Below are 14,691 nucleotides of genomic sequence, written 5' to 3'. Positions count from 1 at the left end.
GAGGGTGTGATACAGGATAGAGAGGAGGAGTGTGATACAGGATAGAGAGGAGGGTGTGATGCAGGATAGAGGAGGAGTGTGATACAGGATAGAGAGGAGGAGTGTGATACAGGATAGAGGAGGAGTGTGACACAGGATAGAGAGGAGGAGTGTGATACAGGATAGAGGAGGAGTGTGATACAGGAGAGAGAGGAGGGGTGTGATACAGGATAGAGAGGAGGAGTGTGATGCAGGATAGAGAGGAGGGGTGTGAGACAGGATAGAGAGGAGGGGTGTGATGCAGGATAGAGGAGGAGTGTGATGCAGGATAGAGAGGAGGAGTGTGATGCAGGAGAGAGAGGAGGGTGTGATACAGGATAGAGAGGAGGAGTGTGATGCAGGATAGAGAGGAGGAGTGTGATGCAGGAGAGAGGAGGAGTGTGATACAGGATAGAGAGGAGGAGTGTGAGACAGGATAGAGGAGGAGTGTGATACAGGATAGAGAGGAGGAGTGTGATGCAGGATAGAGGAGGAGTGTGATACAGGATAGAGAGGAGGAGTGTGATGCAGGAGAGAGGAGGAGTGTGATGCAGGATAGAGAGGAGGATGTGATACAGGATAGAGAGGAGGAGTGTGATACAGGATAGAGAGGAGGAGTGTGATGCAGGAGAGAGGAGGAGTGTGTGATACAGGATAGAGAGGAGGAGTGTGATACAGGATAGAGGAGGAGTGTGACACAGGATAGAGAGGAGGAGTGTGAGACAGGAGAGAGAGGAGGAGTGTGATACAGGATAGAGAGGAGGAGTGTGATGCAGGAGAGAGGAGGAGTGTGTGATACAGGATAGAGAGGAGGAGTGTGATACAGGATAGAGGAGGAGTGTGATACAGGATAGAGAGGAGGAGTGTGATACAGGATAGAGGAGGAGTGTGATACAGGATAGAGAGGAGGAGTGTGAGACAGGATAGAGGAGGAGTGTGATACAGGATAGAGAGGAGGAGTGTGATGCAGGATAGAGGAGGAGTGTGATACAGGATAGAGAGGAGGAGTGTGATGCAGGAGAGAGGAGGAGTGTGATGCAGGATAGAGAGGAGGATGTGATACAGGATAGAGAGGAGGAGTGTGATACAGGATAGAGGAGGAGTGTGATACAGGATAGAGAGGAGGAGTGTGATACAGGATAGAGGAGGAGTGTGATACAGGATAGAGAGGAGGAGTGTGATACAGGATAGAGGAGGAGTGTGATACAGGATAGAGAGGAGGAGTGTGATGCAGGAGAGAGAGGAGGGTGTGATACAGGATAGAGAGGAGGGTGTGATACAGGATAGAGAGGAGGAGTGTGATACAGGATAGAGAGGAGGAGTGTGATACAGGATAGAGGAGGAGTGTGATACAGGATAGAGAGGAGGAGTGTGATACAGGATAGAGAGGAGGAGTGTGATACAGGATAGAGAGGAGGAGTGTGATACAGGACAGAGAGGAGAGTGTGAGACAGGATAGAGGAGGAGTGTGATACAGGATAGAGAGGAGGAGTGTGATACAGGATAGAGAGGAGGAGTGTGATACAGGATAGAGAGGAGGGTGTGATACAGGATAGAGAGGAGGGTGTGATACAGGATAGAGGAGGAGTGTGATACAGGATAGAGAGGAGGGTGTGATACAGGATAGAGAGGAGGAGTGTGATACAGGATAGAGGAGGAGTGTGATGCAGGATAGAGGAGGAGTGTGATACAGGATAGAGAGGAGGAGTGTGATGCAGGATAGAGGAGGAGTGTGATACAGGAGAGAGAGGAGGGGTGTGATACAGGATAGAGGAGGAGTGTGATACAGGATAGAGAGGAGGGTGTGATACAGGATAGAGAGGACGAGTGTGATACAGGATAGAGGAGGAGTGTGATACAGGAGAGAGAGGAGGGGTGTGATACAGGATAGAGGAGGAGTGTGATACAGGATAGAGAGGAGGGTGTGATACAGGATAGAGAGGAGGAGTGTGATACAGGATAGAGAGGAGGGGTGTGAGACAGGATAGAGAGGAGGGTGTGATACAGGATAGAGGAGGAGTGTGATACAGGATAGAGAGGAGGGTGTGATACAGGATAGAGAGGAGGAGTGTGATACAGGATAGAGGAGGAGGAGTGTGATACAGGATAGAGAGGAGGGTGTGATACAGGATAGAGGAGGAGTGTGATACAGGATAGAGAGGAGGGTGTGATACAGGATAGAGAGGAGGAGTGTGATACAGGATAGAGGAGGAGTGTGATGCAGGATAGAGGAGGAGTGTGATACAGGATAGAGAGGAGGAGTGTGATGCAGGATAGAGGAGGAGTGTGATACAGGAGAGAGAGGAGGGGTGTGATACAGGATAGAGGAGGAGTGTGATACAGGATAGAGAGGAGGGTGTGATACAGGATAGAGAGGACGAGTGTGATACAGGATAGAGGAGGAGTGTGATACAGGAGAGAGAGGAGGGGTGTGATACAGGATAGAGGAGGAGTGTGATACAGGATAGAGAGGAGGGTGTGATACAGGATAGAGAGGAGGAGTGTGATACAGGATAGAGAGGAGGGGTGTGAGACAGGATAGAGAGGAGGGGTGTGAGACAGGATAGAGAGGAGGGGTGTGAGACAGGATAGAGAGGAGGGGTGTGAGACAGGAGAGAGAGGAGTGTGATACAGGAGAGAGAAGAGGAGTGTGATACAGGATAGAGGAGGAGTGTGATACAGGATAGAGAGGAGGAGTGTGACACAGGAGAGAGAGGAGTGTGATACAAGATAGAGAGGAGGATTGTGACACAGGATAGAGAGGAGGGGTGTGAGACAAGATAGAGAGGAGGATTGTGACACAGGATAGAGAGGAGGAGTGTGATACAGGATAGAGAGGAGGAGTGTGACACAGGATAGAGAGGAGGGGTGTGAGACAGGATAGAGAGGAGGAGTGTGAGACAGGATAGAGAGGAGGGGTGTGAGACAGGATAGAGAGGAGGAGTGTGACACAGGATAGAGAGGAGTGTAATACAGGATAGAGAGGAGGGGTGTGAGACAGGATAGAGAGGAGGGTGTGAGACAGGATAGAGAGGAGGGGTGTGAGACAGGATAGAGAGGAGGGGTGTGAGACAGGATAGAGAGGAGGAGTGTGACACAGGATAGAGAGGAGTGTGATACAGGAGAGAGAAGAGGAGTGTGATACAGGATAGAGGAGGAGTGTGATACAGGATAGAGAGGAGGAGTGTGACACAGGAGAGAGAGGAGTGTGATACAGGATACAGGAGGAGTGTGACACAGGAGAGAGAAGAGGAGTGTGATACAAGATAGAGAGGAGGATTGTGACACAGGATAGAGAGGAGTGTAATACAGGATAGAGAGGAGGGGTGTGAGACAGGATAGAGAGGAGGAGTGTGAGACAGGATAGAGAGGAGGGGTGTGAGACAGGATAGAGAGGAGGAGTGTAATACAGGATAGAGAGGAGGGGTGTGAGACAGGATAGAGAGGAGGAGTGTGATGCAGGATAGAGAGGAGGAGTGTGATGCAGGATAGAGAGGAGGGGTGTGAGACAGGATAGAGAGGAGTGTGATACAGGATAGAGAGGAGTGTGATACAGGATAGAGAGGAGGAGTGTGATACAGGATAGAGAGGAGGAGTGTGATACAGGATAGAGAGGAGGAGTGTGATGCAGGATAGAGAGGAGGAGTGTGATACAGGATAGAGAGGAGGGGTGTGAGACAGGATAGAGAGGAGGAGTGTGATGCAGGATAGAGAGGAGGAGTGTGATGCAGGATAGAGAGGAGGAGTGTGATACAGGATAGAGGAGGAGTGTGATACAGGAGAGAGGAGTGTGATACAGGATAGATAGGAGGAGTGTGATACAGGATAGATAGGAGGAGTGTGATACAGGATAGAGGAGGAGTGTGATACAGGAGAGAGGAGTGTGATGCAGGATAGAGAGGAGCTGATACAGGATAGATAGGAGTGTGGCACGGAGTTTCGTGAGAATCGGATCAGTTTCTACAGATAGATGGAGAAATGTACAACAGACAGACAGACAGACAGACAGACAGACAGACAGACAGACAGACAGAGCCCCACAATCCTGTTCAGTTTGACGCTACAATATAATCCCTTCTTCTTGGGGTCTGTGTTAGTTTACTACATTCTGAAAAGAGTTTAGTTTCATTAAAGCTGCAGACAGACAGACAGACAGACAGACAGACAGACAGACAGAGCCCCACAATCCTGTTCAGTTTGACGCTACAATATAATCCCTTCTTCTTGGGGTCTGTGTTAGTTTACTACATTCTGAAAAGAGTTTAGTTTCATTAAAGCTGCAGACAGACAGACAGACAGACAGACAGACAGACAGACAGAGCCCCACAATCCTGTTCAGTTTGACGCTACAATATAATCCCTTCTTCTTGGGGTCTGTGTTAGTTTACTACATTCTGAAAAGAGTTTAGTTTCATTAAAGCTGCAGACAGACAGACAGACAGACACACAGACAGACAGAGCCCCACAATCCTGTTCAGTTTGACGCTACAATATAATCCCTTCTTCTTGGGGTCTGTGTTAGTTTACTACATTCTGAAGAGAGTTTAGTTTCATTAAAGCTGCAGACAAAGAGCCCCTATTCCCTCACAATCACATAGACAGACAGACACACAGACAGACAGCTTCACAATCTGATCCTCTCAGTATCTTCCTCTATAACTGTCATTGTTATTATAATAGTCGCTGACCCCTGGGGTCTGATCCAAGTTGAGGGGTTTTCAATTGAACCCGTACCGTGCTCGAGACTCCTCCCACTTTGATGACAGTCTCCACCGTGGTCCCGCCCCCTTCCTCTCCTCCTCCTCCTGCTGCTCCATCTCGCTCCCTCTCTCTCTTCTTCTCCGGAGGGGCGGAGGTCGAGGGTTCACTCCCTGCCGGCCTCTTCAGTCCTGACATCACTCAGGTCAAGGGTCACACCGGAATCGCAAAAAAATCTGCAGAAACATTTTAAAACCAGGGATGGGAATGAGACTCCCGCTGCACAGCAGTGTGATCCAGTCCTGGTTTCACTGGGAGTTTAATAATAAGACACACCTGAGCTTGTTAGCTAGACACACTGGGGCTGATCAAGCTGGTAGTAAAACCTGGACTGGATCACACTGCTGTGCAATAGGAGTCTGATTACCAGCCTTGCAATGTAATTCCAGTCCAGTCTAGTGATATTAAACTGCAGTTACAATGTAATTCCAGTCCAGTCTAGTGATATTAAACTGCAGTTACAATGTAATTCCAGTCCAGTCTAGTGATATTAAACTGCAGTTACAATGTAATTCCAGTCCAGTCTAGTGATATTAAACTGCAGTTACAATGTAATTCCAGTCCAGTCTAGTGATATTAAACTGCAGTTACAATGTAATTCCAGTCCAGTCTAGTGATATTAAACTGCAGTTACAATGTAATTCCAGTCTAGTCTAGTGATATTAAACTGCAGTTACAATGTAATTCCAGTCCAGTCTAGTGATATTAAACTGCAGTTACAATGTAATTCCAGTCCAGTCTAGTGATATTAAACTGCAGTTACAATGTAATTCCAGTCCAGTCTAGTGATATTAAACTGCAGTTACAATGTAATTCCAGTCCAGTCTAGTGATATTAAACTGCAGTTACAATGTAATTCCAGTCCAGTCTAGTGATATTAAACTGCAGTTACAATGTAATTCCAGTCCAGTCTAGTGATATTAAACTGCAGTTACAATGTAATTCCAGTCCAGTCTAGTGATATTAAACTGCAGTTACAATGTAATTCCAGTCCAGTCTAGTGATATTAAACTGCAGTTACAATGTAATTCCAGTCCAGTCTAGTGATATTAAACTGCAGTTACAATGTAATGTATTATCACAGAATAACTGGCTGAATCTGACCCGTCCAGCTCTCCCGATCTCCACACGGCTCCGAAACGCGCAGTTCTGTAAGACGTTATTTTAAGGCAATAGATTTCATTGTATAAAGTTTATTTATTTTCCTTTAAGGGTTTAATATGGAAGCCAATTCTCCCACCAAAATAAACGCAATACATTTTAAACTTCCATTATAAGGTTGACCTAGTATCGCATTGTTTTGACTTAGTATCTTATCCCAAGTCGAAATAACGAGATAGTAAGTCGAAATAACGAAATAGTATGTCAACCTTATAACGGAGATGTAAAATATATTTCGTTGTGTTTATTTTGTGGCTTCCATAGTTTTTATGCTTCCTGGAGGATTTCGTTTGAACTGAAGCGCATCAATATTAAACCGCGTTACTCGTTTTTCACGTCAAGAGATTTTGTGTGCGTGTGTAGTTATGTTTTAAATACTCAAAAACCAGACGCAATCATTTTTTGGGAGGGGGGGCATCGTAAAAAAATCATTTTTAAACCACGTTATGTTTTCATAGAAACGCTTCACCTATCTTGCAGACAAATACGTCATCATGCACGCCGTACATTTGCGTCTAACATAAACAGATGCGTCTACTTACGCGCGTCGGTTTGTGCGTGCGTATGACGAGGCGTGTGGCTGTATTTTGAACATGCGTGTCTATTATAAAGAAACAGACGGATTTCTTACCCGCGAAAGTTTATAACACAATTCTAGTTAACTGCACATCTCTTCCAGCTCCGTTTTCTCGCTCCAGAAATGGAGGCTAAATATCACAGACACACTGAAAACACACTAGACTATGTTTTTGAGGTTTACTTTAGCGGTCAACTTCGTCTCCTATCGGCCGGAGGACTGTATTGCAACAACAGAGACTCATAATTCTAGTTACACGACACTAACCCTCTTTAAAATCCATTCTCTCACCTCTTATTAGCTTTATTAACATGATCACCGGCCCCTCCCTTTAAAGGAGCGCTGACCATCTTTAAAATCCATTCTCTCACCTCTTATTAGCTTTATTAACATGATCACCGGCCCCTCCCTTTAAAGGAGCACTGACCATCTTTAAAATCCATTCTCTCACCTCTTATTAGCTTTATTAACATGATCACCGGCCCCTCCCTTTAAAGGAGTGCTGACCATCTTTAAAATCCATTCTCTCACCTCTTATTAGCTTTATTAACATGATCACCGGCCCCTCCCTTTAAAGGAGCGCTGACCATCTTTAAAATCCATTCTCTCACCTCTTATTAGCTTTATTAACATGATCACCGGCCCCTCCCTTTAAAGGAGCGCTGACCATCTTTAAAATCCATTCTCTCACCTCTTATTAGCTTTATTAACATGATCACCGGCCCCTCCCTTTAAAGGAGCGCTGACCATCTTTAAAATCCATTCTCTCACCTCTTATTAGCTTTATTAACATGATCACCGGCCCCTCCCTTTAAAGGAGCGCTGACCATCTTTAAAATCCATTCTCTCACCTCTTATTAGCTTTATTAACATGATCACCGGCCCCTCCCTTTAAAGGAGCGCTGACCATCTTTAAAATCCATTCTCTCACCTCTTATTAGCTTTATTAACATGATCACCGGCCCCTCCCTTTAGAGGAGCGCTGACCATCTTTAAAATCCATTCTCTCACCTCTTATTAGCTTTATTAACATGATCACCGGCCCCTCCCTTTAAAGGAGCGCTGACCATCTTTAAAATCCATTCTCTCGCCTCTTATTAGCTTTATTAACATGATCACCGGCCCCTCCCTTTAAAGGAGCGCTGACCATCTTTAAAATCCATTCTCTCACCTCTTATTAGCTTTATTAACATGATCACCGGCCCCTCCCTTTAGAGGAGCGCGGAATGTAATTTGCCATTGATCAGATTACAAATCCTTAAAAAAAACCAAAATCTCACATCTGCCGGAATTGATATATGAGGACATTATATGATATTTCAGTGCTGATTGCGATAGTGGAAGTAAGTTTATTGCAAACCTTATTATTTTTGTTAGAAATTGATTTTATTCACAAGTGCACTCGGAGAGAAGTGAAGCCTTCAAGCCTTAGATTTTATGCAGGAGATTAAAATCTACGTAAAATCTATAAAACTGGTCAACTCCAAATTAGCTTGTAAGTCATGTGATGTTTAAGAAAATGCTTTACTGTTTAATATGTAATTCAGTGTTCAATGTCTTCCTGTTATTATTATTATTATTATTATTATTATTATTATTATTATTAGGTCTTTAGCATCGTTTGAATAGTTATTTTGTTTTTCTGGTCATTTCTGAATCTGTTCTTTTAATAATTAATATTAAAAAAATCCTTGACGCTTCCGCCCGCCCCTTTAATCGTGAGTGACGCCGCTAGACCTCATCTGATTGGCTGGTTCCGGGTCCTGGGGGCGGTGCCCCGCTAGCGAACACAATCTACTACAGGTCGCGGAATGGACCAAAAAACAGCTGACGAAAAAAGTACAGCGTAAAAGAAACGAGGCGAAGCTGGAATGGTAAAACTGAGGTAAGGCGCGTATTTTAGTCGTTTTAATGAAACTCTTCATCAAAGTATATATATATAATTTAAAGGTCAAATTCACGTCGGATTTTTACAAGAGTGACAGAAAACGCAGGTGGCGTTTTTCAGAATTGGCTGAATGTTAATGGTGGACGAGTCGAGTCACTCACACTAATAATTCTGGAGCTATAGCGTCTCAACTCTGTGATCACCAAGCTAGATCGTTTTTATATTCAATTTTTAAATCCTAACCAAACATGCCAACAGCCCTTAATGCAACATGGTCCGAATGGCCTCCTCTCGTTTGTAAACTTTCTTATATAGTCGGGATAGGAGGCTGTGTGGCTCAGTGGTTAAAGAAAGGGGCTTGTAACCTGAGGTCCCCGGTTCAAATCCCACCTCAGTCACTGACTCATTGTGTGACCCTGAGCAAGTCACTTCACCTCCTTGTGCTCCGTCTTTCGGGTGAGATGTAGTTGTAAGTGACTCTGCAGCTGATGCATAGTTCACACACCCTAGTCTCTGTAAGTCGGATAAAGGCGTCTGCTAAATAAACTAATAATAGACCCGATTTCTTAGCAGATGTCCCGATGAAAAGAAAAATCATTTATTTTGCACAGCAGAGTTGTTGAAAACCACACGCTGTGCTCTTCGTGCGGCTGAAACATCTGCTGATCACTAACTTATATACAAAGTTAAGAACGCTTCATTGTGGCTCGTTTTACTGTCATGGTGGGCGTGTCGCGTTGAGTTGGGTGGGACACGTCTGTTATTATACGATAGAGTGTATGGTGTGTATAAATGTTAAATCTTGTTAAGAGATTTAAAATTTAGTTAAATATTTAGCTAAATGTTGTAATCAGATGTATAAATGATATCTGAATATACACTTTTAAAAAAAAGGTGTATTTATTTTCACAACATTTATAAATCTGTTGCTGAGCCATATTCGACCTGATACGATGTTTGACACCCTGAGATCCTTCAAGAAGCTGCTTGATGAGATTCTGGGATCAATAAGCTACTAACAACCAAACGAGCAAGATGGGCTGAATGGCCTCCTCTCGTTTGGAAACTTTCTTATGTTCTTAACTTTAAAACTTCTTCAGATAGGCTAAAATAATTGAATCTAGTCAGTCTTGAACAAAGGAGACTACACGGCGATCTGATTCAAACATTCAAAATCCTAAAAGGTATTGACAATGTCGACCCAGGGGACCTGAAAAAAGAAACAAGGACCAGGGGAATGGAGATTAGATAAAGGGGCATTCAGAACAGAAAATAGGAGGCACTTTTTTACACAGAGAATTGTGAGGGTCTGGAACCAACTCCCCAGTAATGTTGTTGAAGCCGACACCCTGGGATCCTTCAAGAAGCTGCTTGATGAGATTCTGGGATCAATAAGCTACTAACAACCAAACGAGCAAGATGGGCCGAATGGCCTCCTCTCGTTTGGAAACTTTCTTATGTTCTTAAATACTCTTCCCAAGTAAAACCATCGTCCCGTTCCTCATCTAGTCTTCAGTAGCTAATCGTTACAGATCTGATGGGAAGCAGCTTATCAGGGTGACTTGTTTGCGACGCACGGTGATTCTGCCACAGGATTAATCTCAGGAAAGGTGTAGCTGATTTACACATCGATTACTTTCAGTTTAAGGGGAGTTCTGAAAATCCGTTCTGTCTAAAAGCGTCCGGTAAATCTGGAGCCAGATACCCGACCTGTCAACACTGAGATTTCAAAATAAGGGAGCTTTTGTAAACTGAAATTGAATCGAAGTGAATCGCTACATAACAAGACTCTCTCTCTCAATTCAATTTAATTCAATTCAAAGTGCTTTATCGGCATGACTTATTTTCCACAGTGTTGCCAAAGCAAATACATACATATTATGAACAGATGCATATCTATACAAACAAGGAACCATGGTAACAAAATAATAATAAATAGAATAGAAGATACATAATAATAATAATAATAATAATAATAATAATAATAATAATAATAATAATAATACAGAAATTGAAATAAATATTGAAATAATAATATTGAAACTATTAAATTGTTTAATGGTGCCTTGTCTCTCTCTGTCTCTCTGTGTGTCTCTCTCTCTGTGTCTCTCTCTGTGTCTCTCTCTCTGTGTCTCTCTGTGTGTGTCTGTCTCTGTCTCTCTCTCCTGTGTCTCTCTCTCTCTGTCTCTCGCTCTGTGTGTCTCTCTCTGTGTCTGTCTCTCTCCTCTCTCCCTCTCTCTCCTCCAGTAAAAACCCAACTGTATAAATAGGGAATTGTATGTAAAAAATAATGTGATATTTTGATAACAATTGTAAGTCGCCCTGGATAAGGGTGTCTGCTAAGAAATAAATAATAATTATAATAATGGACGTTCTCTGTATTTACATGTCGTCTTTTCCCTCAGGGAGAGGCTGCAGGCTCGGATGCCCAAGTGGAAAGCCTGGCTGAGCAGAAGCCTTCGTCCCTCCAGCCCGGTCGCGCAGGGAGCCGCGCTCTGCCTCCTCACGTTCTGCGTCGTCCTCCCCCTGGCCTGTCACAAGCTGCTGTACTCTTACTACTACTGGAGATCCCTCTATCTGGACTCCATGAGCCAGGCCGCCCTGCAGGAGAGCTGGGAGAGAGGCCAGGAGGCCCTGCGGCACTGGCAGGCAGCCCCGGCAATTCCAGCCCCAGGCTTCGGGCAGGAAGTAGGCCGGGGGGAGAGTGAGCGGGAGGGGGTCGGGCTGCTGGTCACCGTGGTAACGGCGCGGCGGGAGCAGGGCCTGCAGTACCACTACCTCCTCCAGGTGGCACTCCAGCTGCAAGGCTTGCTGGAGGCGTGCCCGGGCTGCGCGGAGGTGCTGGTGTGCAACGTGGAAGAGGTTCCCCGCGACCACGAGGACGCGGAGCTGCTGAAAAAGAGGTTCCGCGTCGAGGAGAAGCACGGGGGCAGGGAAAAACCGTCCCCCCATGTGCCGAACCTCTTCGAAAAGGAGAAGAGGGATTACGTCTACTGCCTGAAACGGGGACTGGAGCTTTACCAGCCTCGGGACGTGCTGATGCTGGAGGACGATGCCCTGCCCCTGGACTCCCTCTTCCCCGCCCTGCGGGAGCTCCGGTCTCGTCGGTTCTACCGCGGCGCGCTCTACGTGAAGCTGTACCACCCGGAGAGGCTGCAGCGCTACTGGAACCCGGAGCCGTGCCGCATCCTGGAGTGGCTGGGGGCCGGCGGGCTGGGCTCCTCTCTGCTGTGCCTGCTGCTGGCCCGGGCCAGGGGCGTGGCGCCCCGACTGGGACTCGAATTCCTGTTCCTCACTCTCTTCCTCATGCTGGTCTGTGAGCTGGCGGGCAGGCATTACCTCCTAGAGCTCCGGCGCCTCTCCCCCCAGCTGCTCTCCGTCTCCCCCGCCACGGAGTGCTGCACCCCGGCCATGCTGTACCCCCGGGCCGCCGCGGAGAGGGTGGCGGGGGTACCTCTCGGAGGTGACCTGCAGGAAGGGACACGCCAAGGATACGGCGCTGTACAGGGCGGTGAGGGCCCGGCCCTGGGAGCGAGCCTACAGCGTGGAACCCAACCTGGTCAGGCACATCGGGGCGTTTTCTTCAGTCAGGGCGAGTCACCCGCTGCCCAGGCTCCTGTGAGGGGGAGGGGGGAGGGGAGAGAGAGGAGAGGGGAGGGGAGGGGAGGGGAGGGGAGGGAGTGGAGAGAGAGGGGAGGAGAGAGAGAGGAGAGGAGAGGGGAGAGGAGAGGAGAGGAGAGGAGAGGGGAGGTGGAGAGAAGGAGAGAGATGAGAGAGGAGAGGGGAGAGGAGAGGGGAGGGGAGGTGGAGAGAGGAGAGGAGAGAGGAGAGAGGAGAGGGGAGAGGGGAGAGGGGGGAGGGGGAAGGAAGGGAGAGAGGTGAAGACATGGAGAGACTTCTAGTGGAAATGTTTGCTCTTTCATTTTTAAAGTTGTTTTTGTGTTTCTAAATTCAGCTCTGCTGAGTGTGTTTCATATTTTTGTTATATGATTGATTTGTTATATGATTGATTTATTCTCTTTGTTCAGAGAAATTCCTGCACTGTGTAAAATGTATAATTTTATTATTTTGTTATATTTAATTAATTGCAACCCGTGGAGCAGCTTGTATTTTAAATATGTTTAAAACCAGCAAAACCTCTCCTCCTCCTCCCTGCTCTCTCTCCCTCTCCCCTCTCTCCCCCTCTATCATCCCTCCTCTCTCTCCTCCCTCCTCTCTCTCTCCTTCCTCCTCTCTCTCTCCCCTTTCTCCCCCTCTATCATCCCTCCTCTCTCTCTCTCCTTCTTCCTCTCTCTCTCTCCTTTCTCCCCCTCTATCATCCCTCCTCTCTCCTCCTCTCTCTCCTCCGTCCTCTCTCTCTCTCCCTCTCCCCTCTCTCCCCCTCTATCATCCCTCCTCTCTCTCTCCTTCTTCCTCTCTCTCTCCCCTTTCTCCCCCTCTATCATCCCTCCTCTCTCCTCCTCTCTCTCCTCCCTCCTGTCTCTTTCTCACTCCCTCTCTCTCCCCCTCTATCATCCCTCCTCTCTCCCTCCCTCCTCTCTCTCTCCCCCTCTATCATCTCTCCTCTCTCTCCCTCTCCCCTCCCCCTCTATCATCCCTCCTCTCTCTCCTCCTCCTCCCTCCTCTCTCTCCCTCTCCCCCTCTATCATCCCTCCTCTCTCTCTCCTTCCTCCTGTCTCTTTCTCACTCCCTCTCTCTCCCTCTCTCTCCCCCTCTATCATCCCTCCTCTCTCCCTCCCTCCTGTCTCTTTCTCACTCCCTCTCTCTCTCCCTCTCTCTCCCCCTCTATCATCCCTCCTCTCTCCCTCCCTCCTCTCTCTCTCCCCTCTATCATCCCTCCTCTCTCCCTCCCTCCTCTCTCTCTCCCCTCTATCATCCCTCCTCTCTCTCCCTCCCTCCCTCCTCTCTCTCTCCTCTCCTCCCTGCTCTCTCTCTCTCCTCCCTCCTGTCTCTTTCTCTCACTCCCTCTCTCCCTCTCCCTCTCTCTCCCCTTCTATTATCCCTCCTCTCTCTCCCTCCCTCCTCTCTCCCTCTCTCCCCCTCTATCATTCCTCCTCTCTCTCACTCCCTCTCTCTCTCCCCTCTCTCCCCCTCTATCATCCCTCCTCTCTCTCCTCCTCCTCCTCCCTCCTCTCTCTCCCTTTCCCCCTCTATCATCCCTCCTCTCTCTCCTCCCTCCTCTCTCTCTCCTTCCTCCTCTCTCTCTCCCCTTTCTCCCCCTCTATCATCCCTCCTCTCTCCTCCTCTCTCTCTCCTCCCTCCTGTCTCTTTCTCTCACTCCCTCTCTCCCTCTCCCTCTCTCTCCCCTTCTATTATCCCTCCTCTCTCTCCCTCCCTCCTCTCTCCCTCTCTCCCCCTCTATCATCCCTCCTCTCTCCCTCCCTCCTCTCTCTCTCTCCTCTCCTCCCTGCTCTCTCTCTCTCCTCCCTCCTGTCTCTTTCTCTCACTCCCTCTCTCTCTCCCTCTCTCCCCCTCTATCATCCCTCCTCTCTCTCTCCTCCCTCCTCTCTCTCCCCTCTCTCCCCCTCTATCATCCCTCCTCTCTCTCCCTCCCTCCTCTCTCTCTCCCTCTCTCCCCCTCTATCATCCCTCCTCTCTCTCTCCCTCCCTCCTCTCTCTCCCTCTCTCTCCCCCTCTATCATCCCTCCTCTCTCTCCCTCCGTCCTCTCTCTCCTCTCCTCCCTGCTCTCTCTCTCTCCTCCCTCCTGTCTCTTTCTCTCACTCCCTCTCTCTCTCCCTCTCTCTCCCCCTCTATCATCCCTCCTCTCTCTCTCCCTCCCTCCTCCCTCTCTCCCCCTCTATCATCCCTCCTCTCTCCCACCCTCCTCTCTCTCTCTCCTCTCCTCCCTGCTCTCTCTCTCTCTTTCTCTCCTCGACAGTTCATTTAGTGAAACAGGCTGAACGAAACGATAATCTTGATTCTGATTCAAATGGCTTTTCTTGTGATTTAACGTTAGAGCAAGCACTGCCACGGACTGGTAAATAATAATAATAATAATAATAATAATAATAATAATAATAATAATAATAATAATAATAATAATAATAATAATAATAATAATGTTGTATAGTGGGATTAAACCCAGATTCACTTGATCATGTTGATATGTTTCTTGAAATTAATTGCAGCTGACAGAATAAGTCCCTGAATCCCCGTCCCGTCCCGTCCCGTCCCGTCCCGTCCCGCGCGTCAGTTCCGCTCCACACCTCTCAAATGTGCAGTTCGGAAAGAAACACCTAGTTACAGAAGAACATGGATTTTCATTTTAACACAGATCTGGTACGGCTG

General features: G+C 47.3%; 1 protein-coding gene and 1 pseudogene across 1 annotated transcript in view; one reads left to right on the top strand and one right to left on the bottom strand.

Annotated features, from left to right (window-relative positions):
* LOC131725029 (E3 ubiquitin-protein ligase BRE1A-like) overlaps window positions 1-6,660 on the bottom strand; it is a gene marked incomplete at its 3' end in the record, with an annotated part of 13,727 nt that extends 7,067 nt beyond the window's left edge. The window contains exons 1-2 of the mRNA XM_059018362.1: window positions 6,480-6,660; window positions 4,753-4,952 (exon numbers count right to left, since the gene is read on the bottom strand). Coding sequence (XP_058874345.1) covers window positions 4,753-4,914 — 162 coding nt within the window. The remainder of the gene's footprint in view (window positions 1-4,752; window positions 4,953-6,479) is intronic.
* Window positions 6,661-8,284: 1,624 nt separating this feature from the next.
* Window positions 8,285-12,044, top strand: LOC131725041 (post-GPI attachment to proteins factor 4-like; annotated as a pseudogene).
* The last annotated feature ends 2,647 nt before the right edge of the window (window positions 12,045-14,691 follow it).

The sequence above is a fragment of the Acipenser ruthenus genome, chromosome 59, assembly GCF_902713425.1.
Source record: "Acipenser ruthenus chromosome 59, fAciRut3.2 maternal haplotype, whole genome shotgun sequence".
Lineage (NCBI taxonomy): Eukaryota > Metazoa > Chordata > Actinopteri > Acipenseriformes > Acipenseridae > Acipenser > Acipenser ruthenus.
This window is presented reverse-complemented; position numbering and strand designations above follow the sequence as displayed.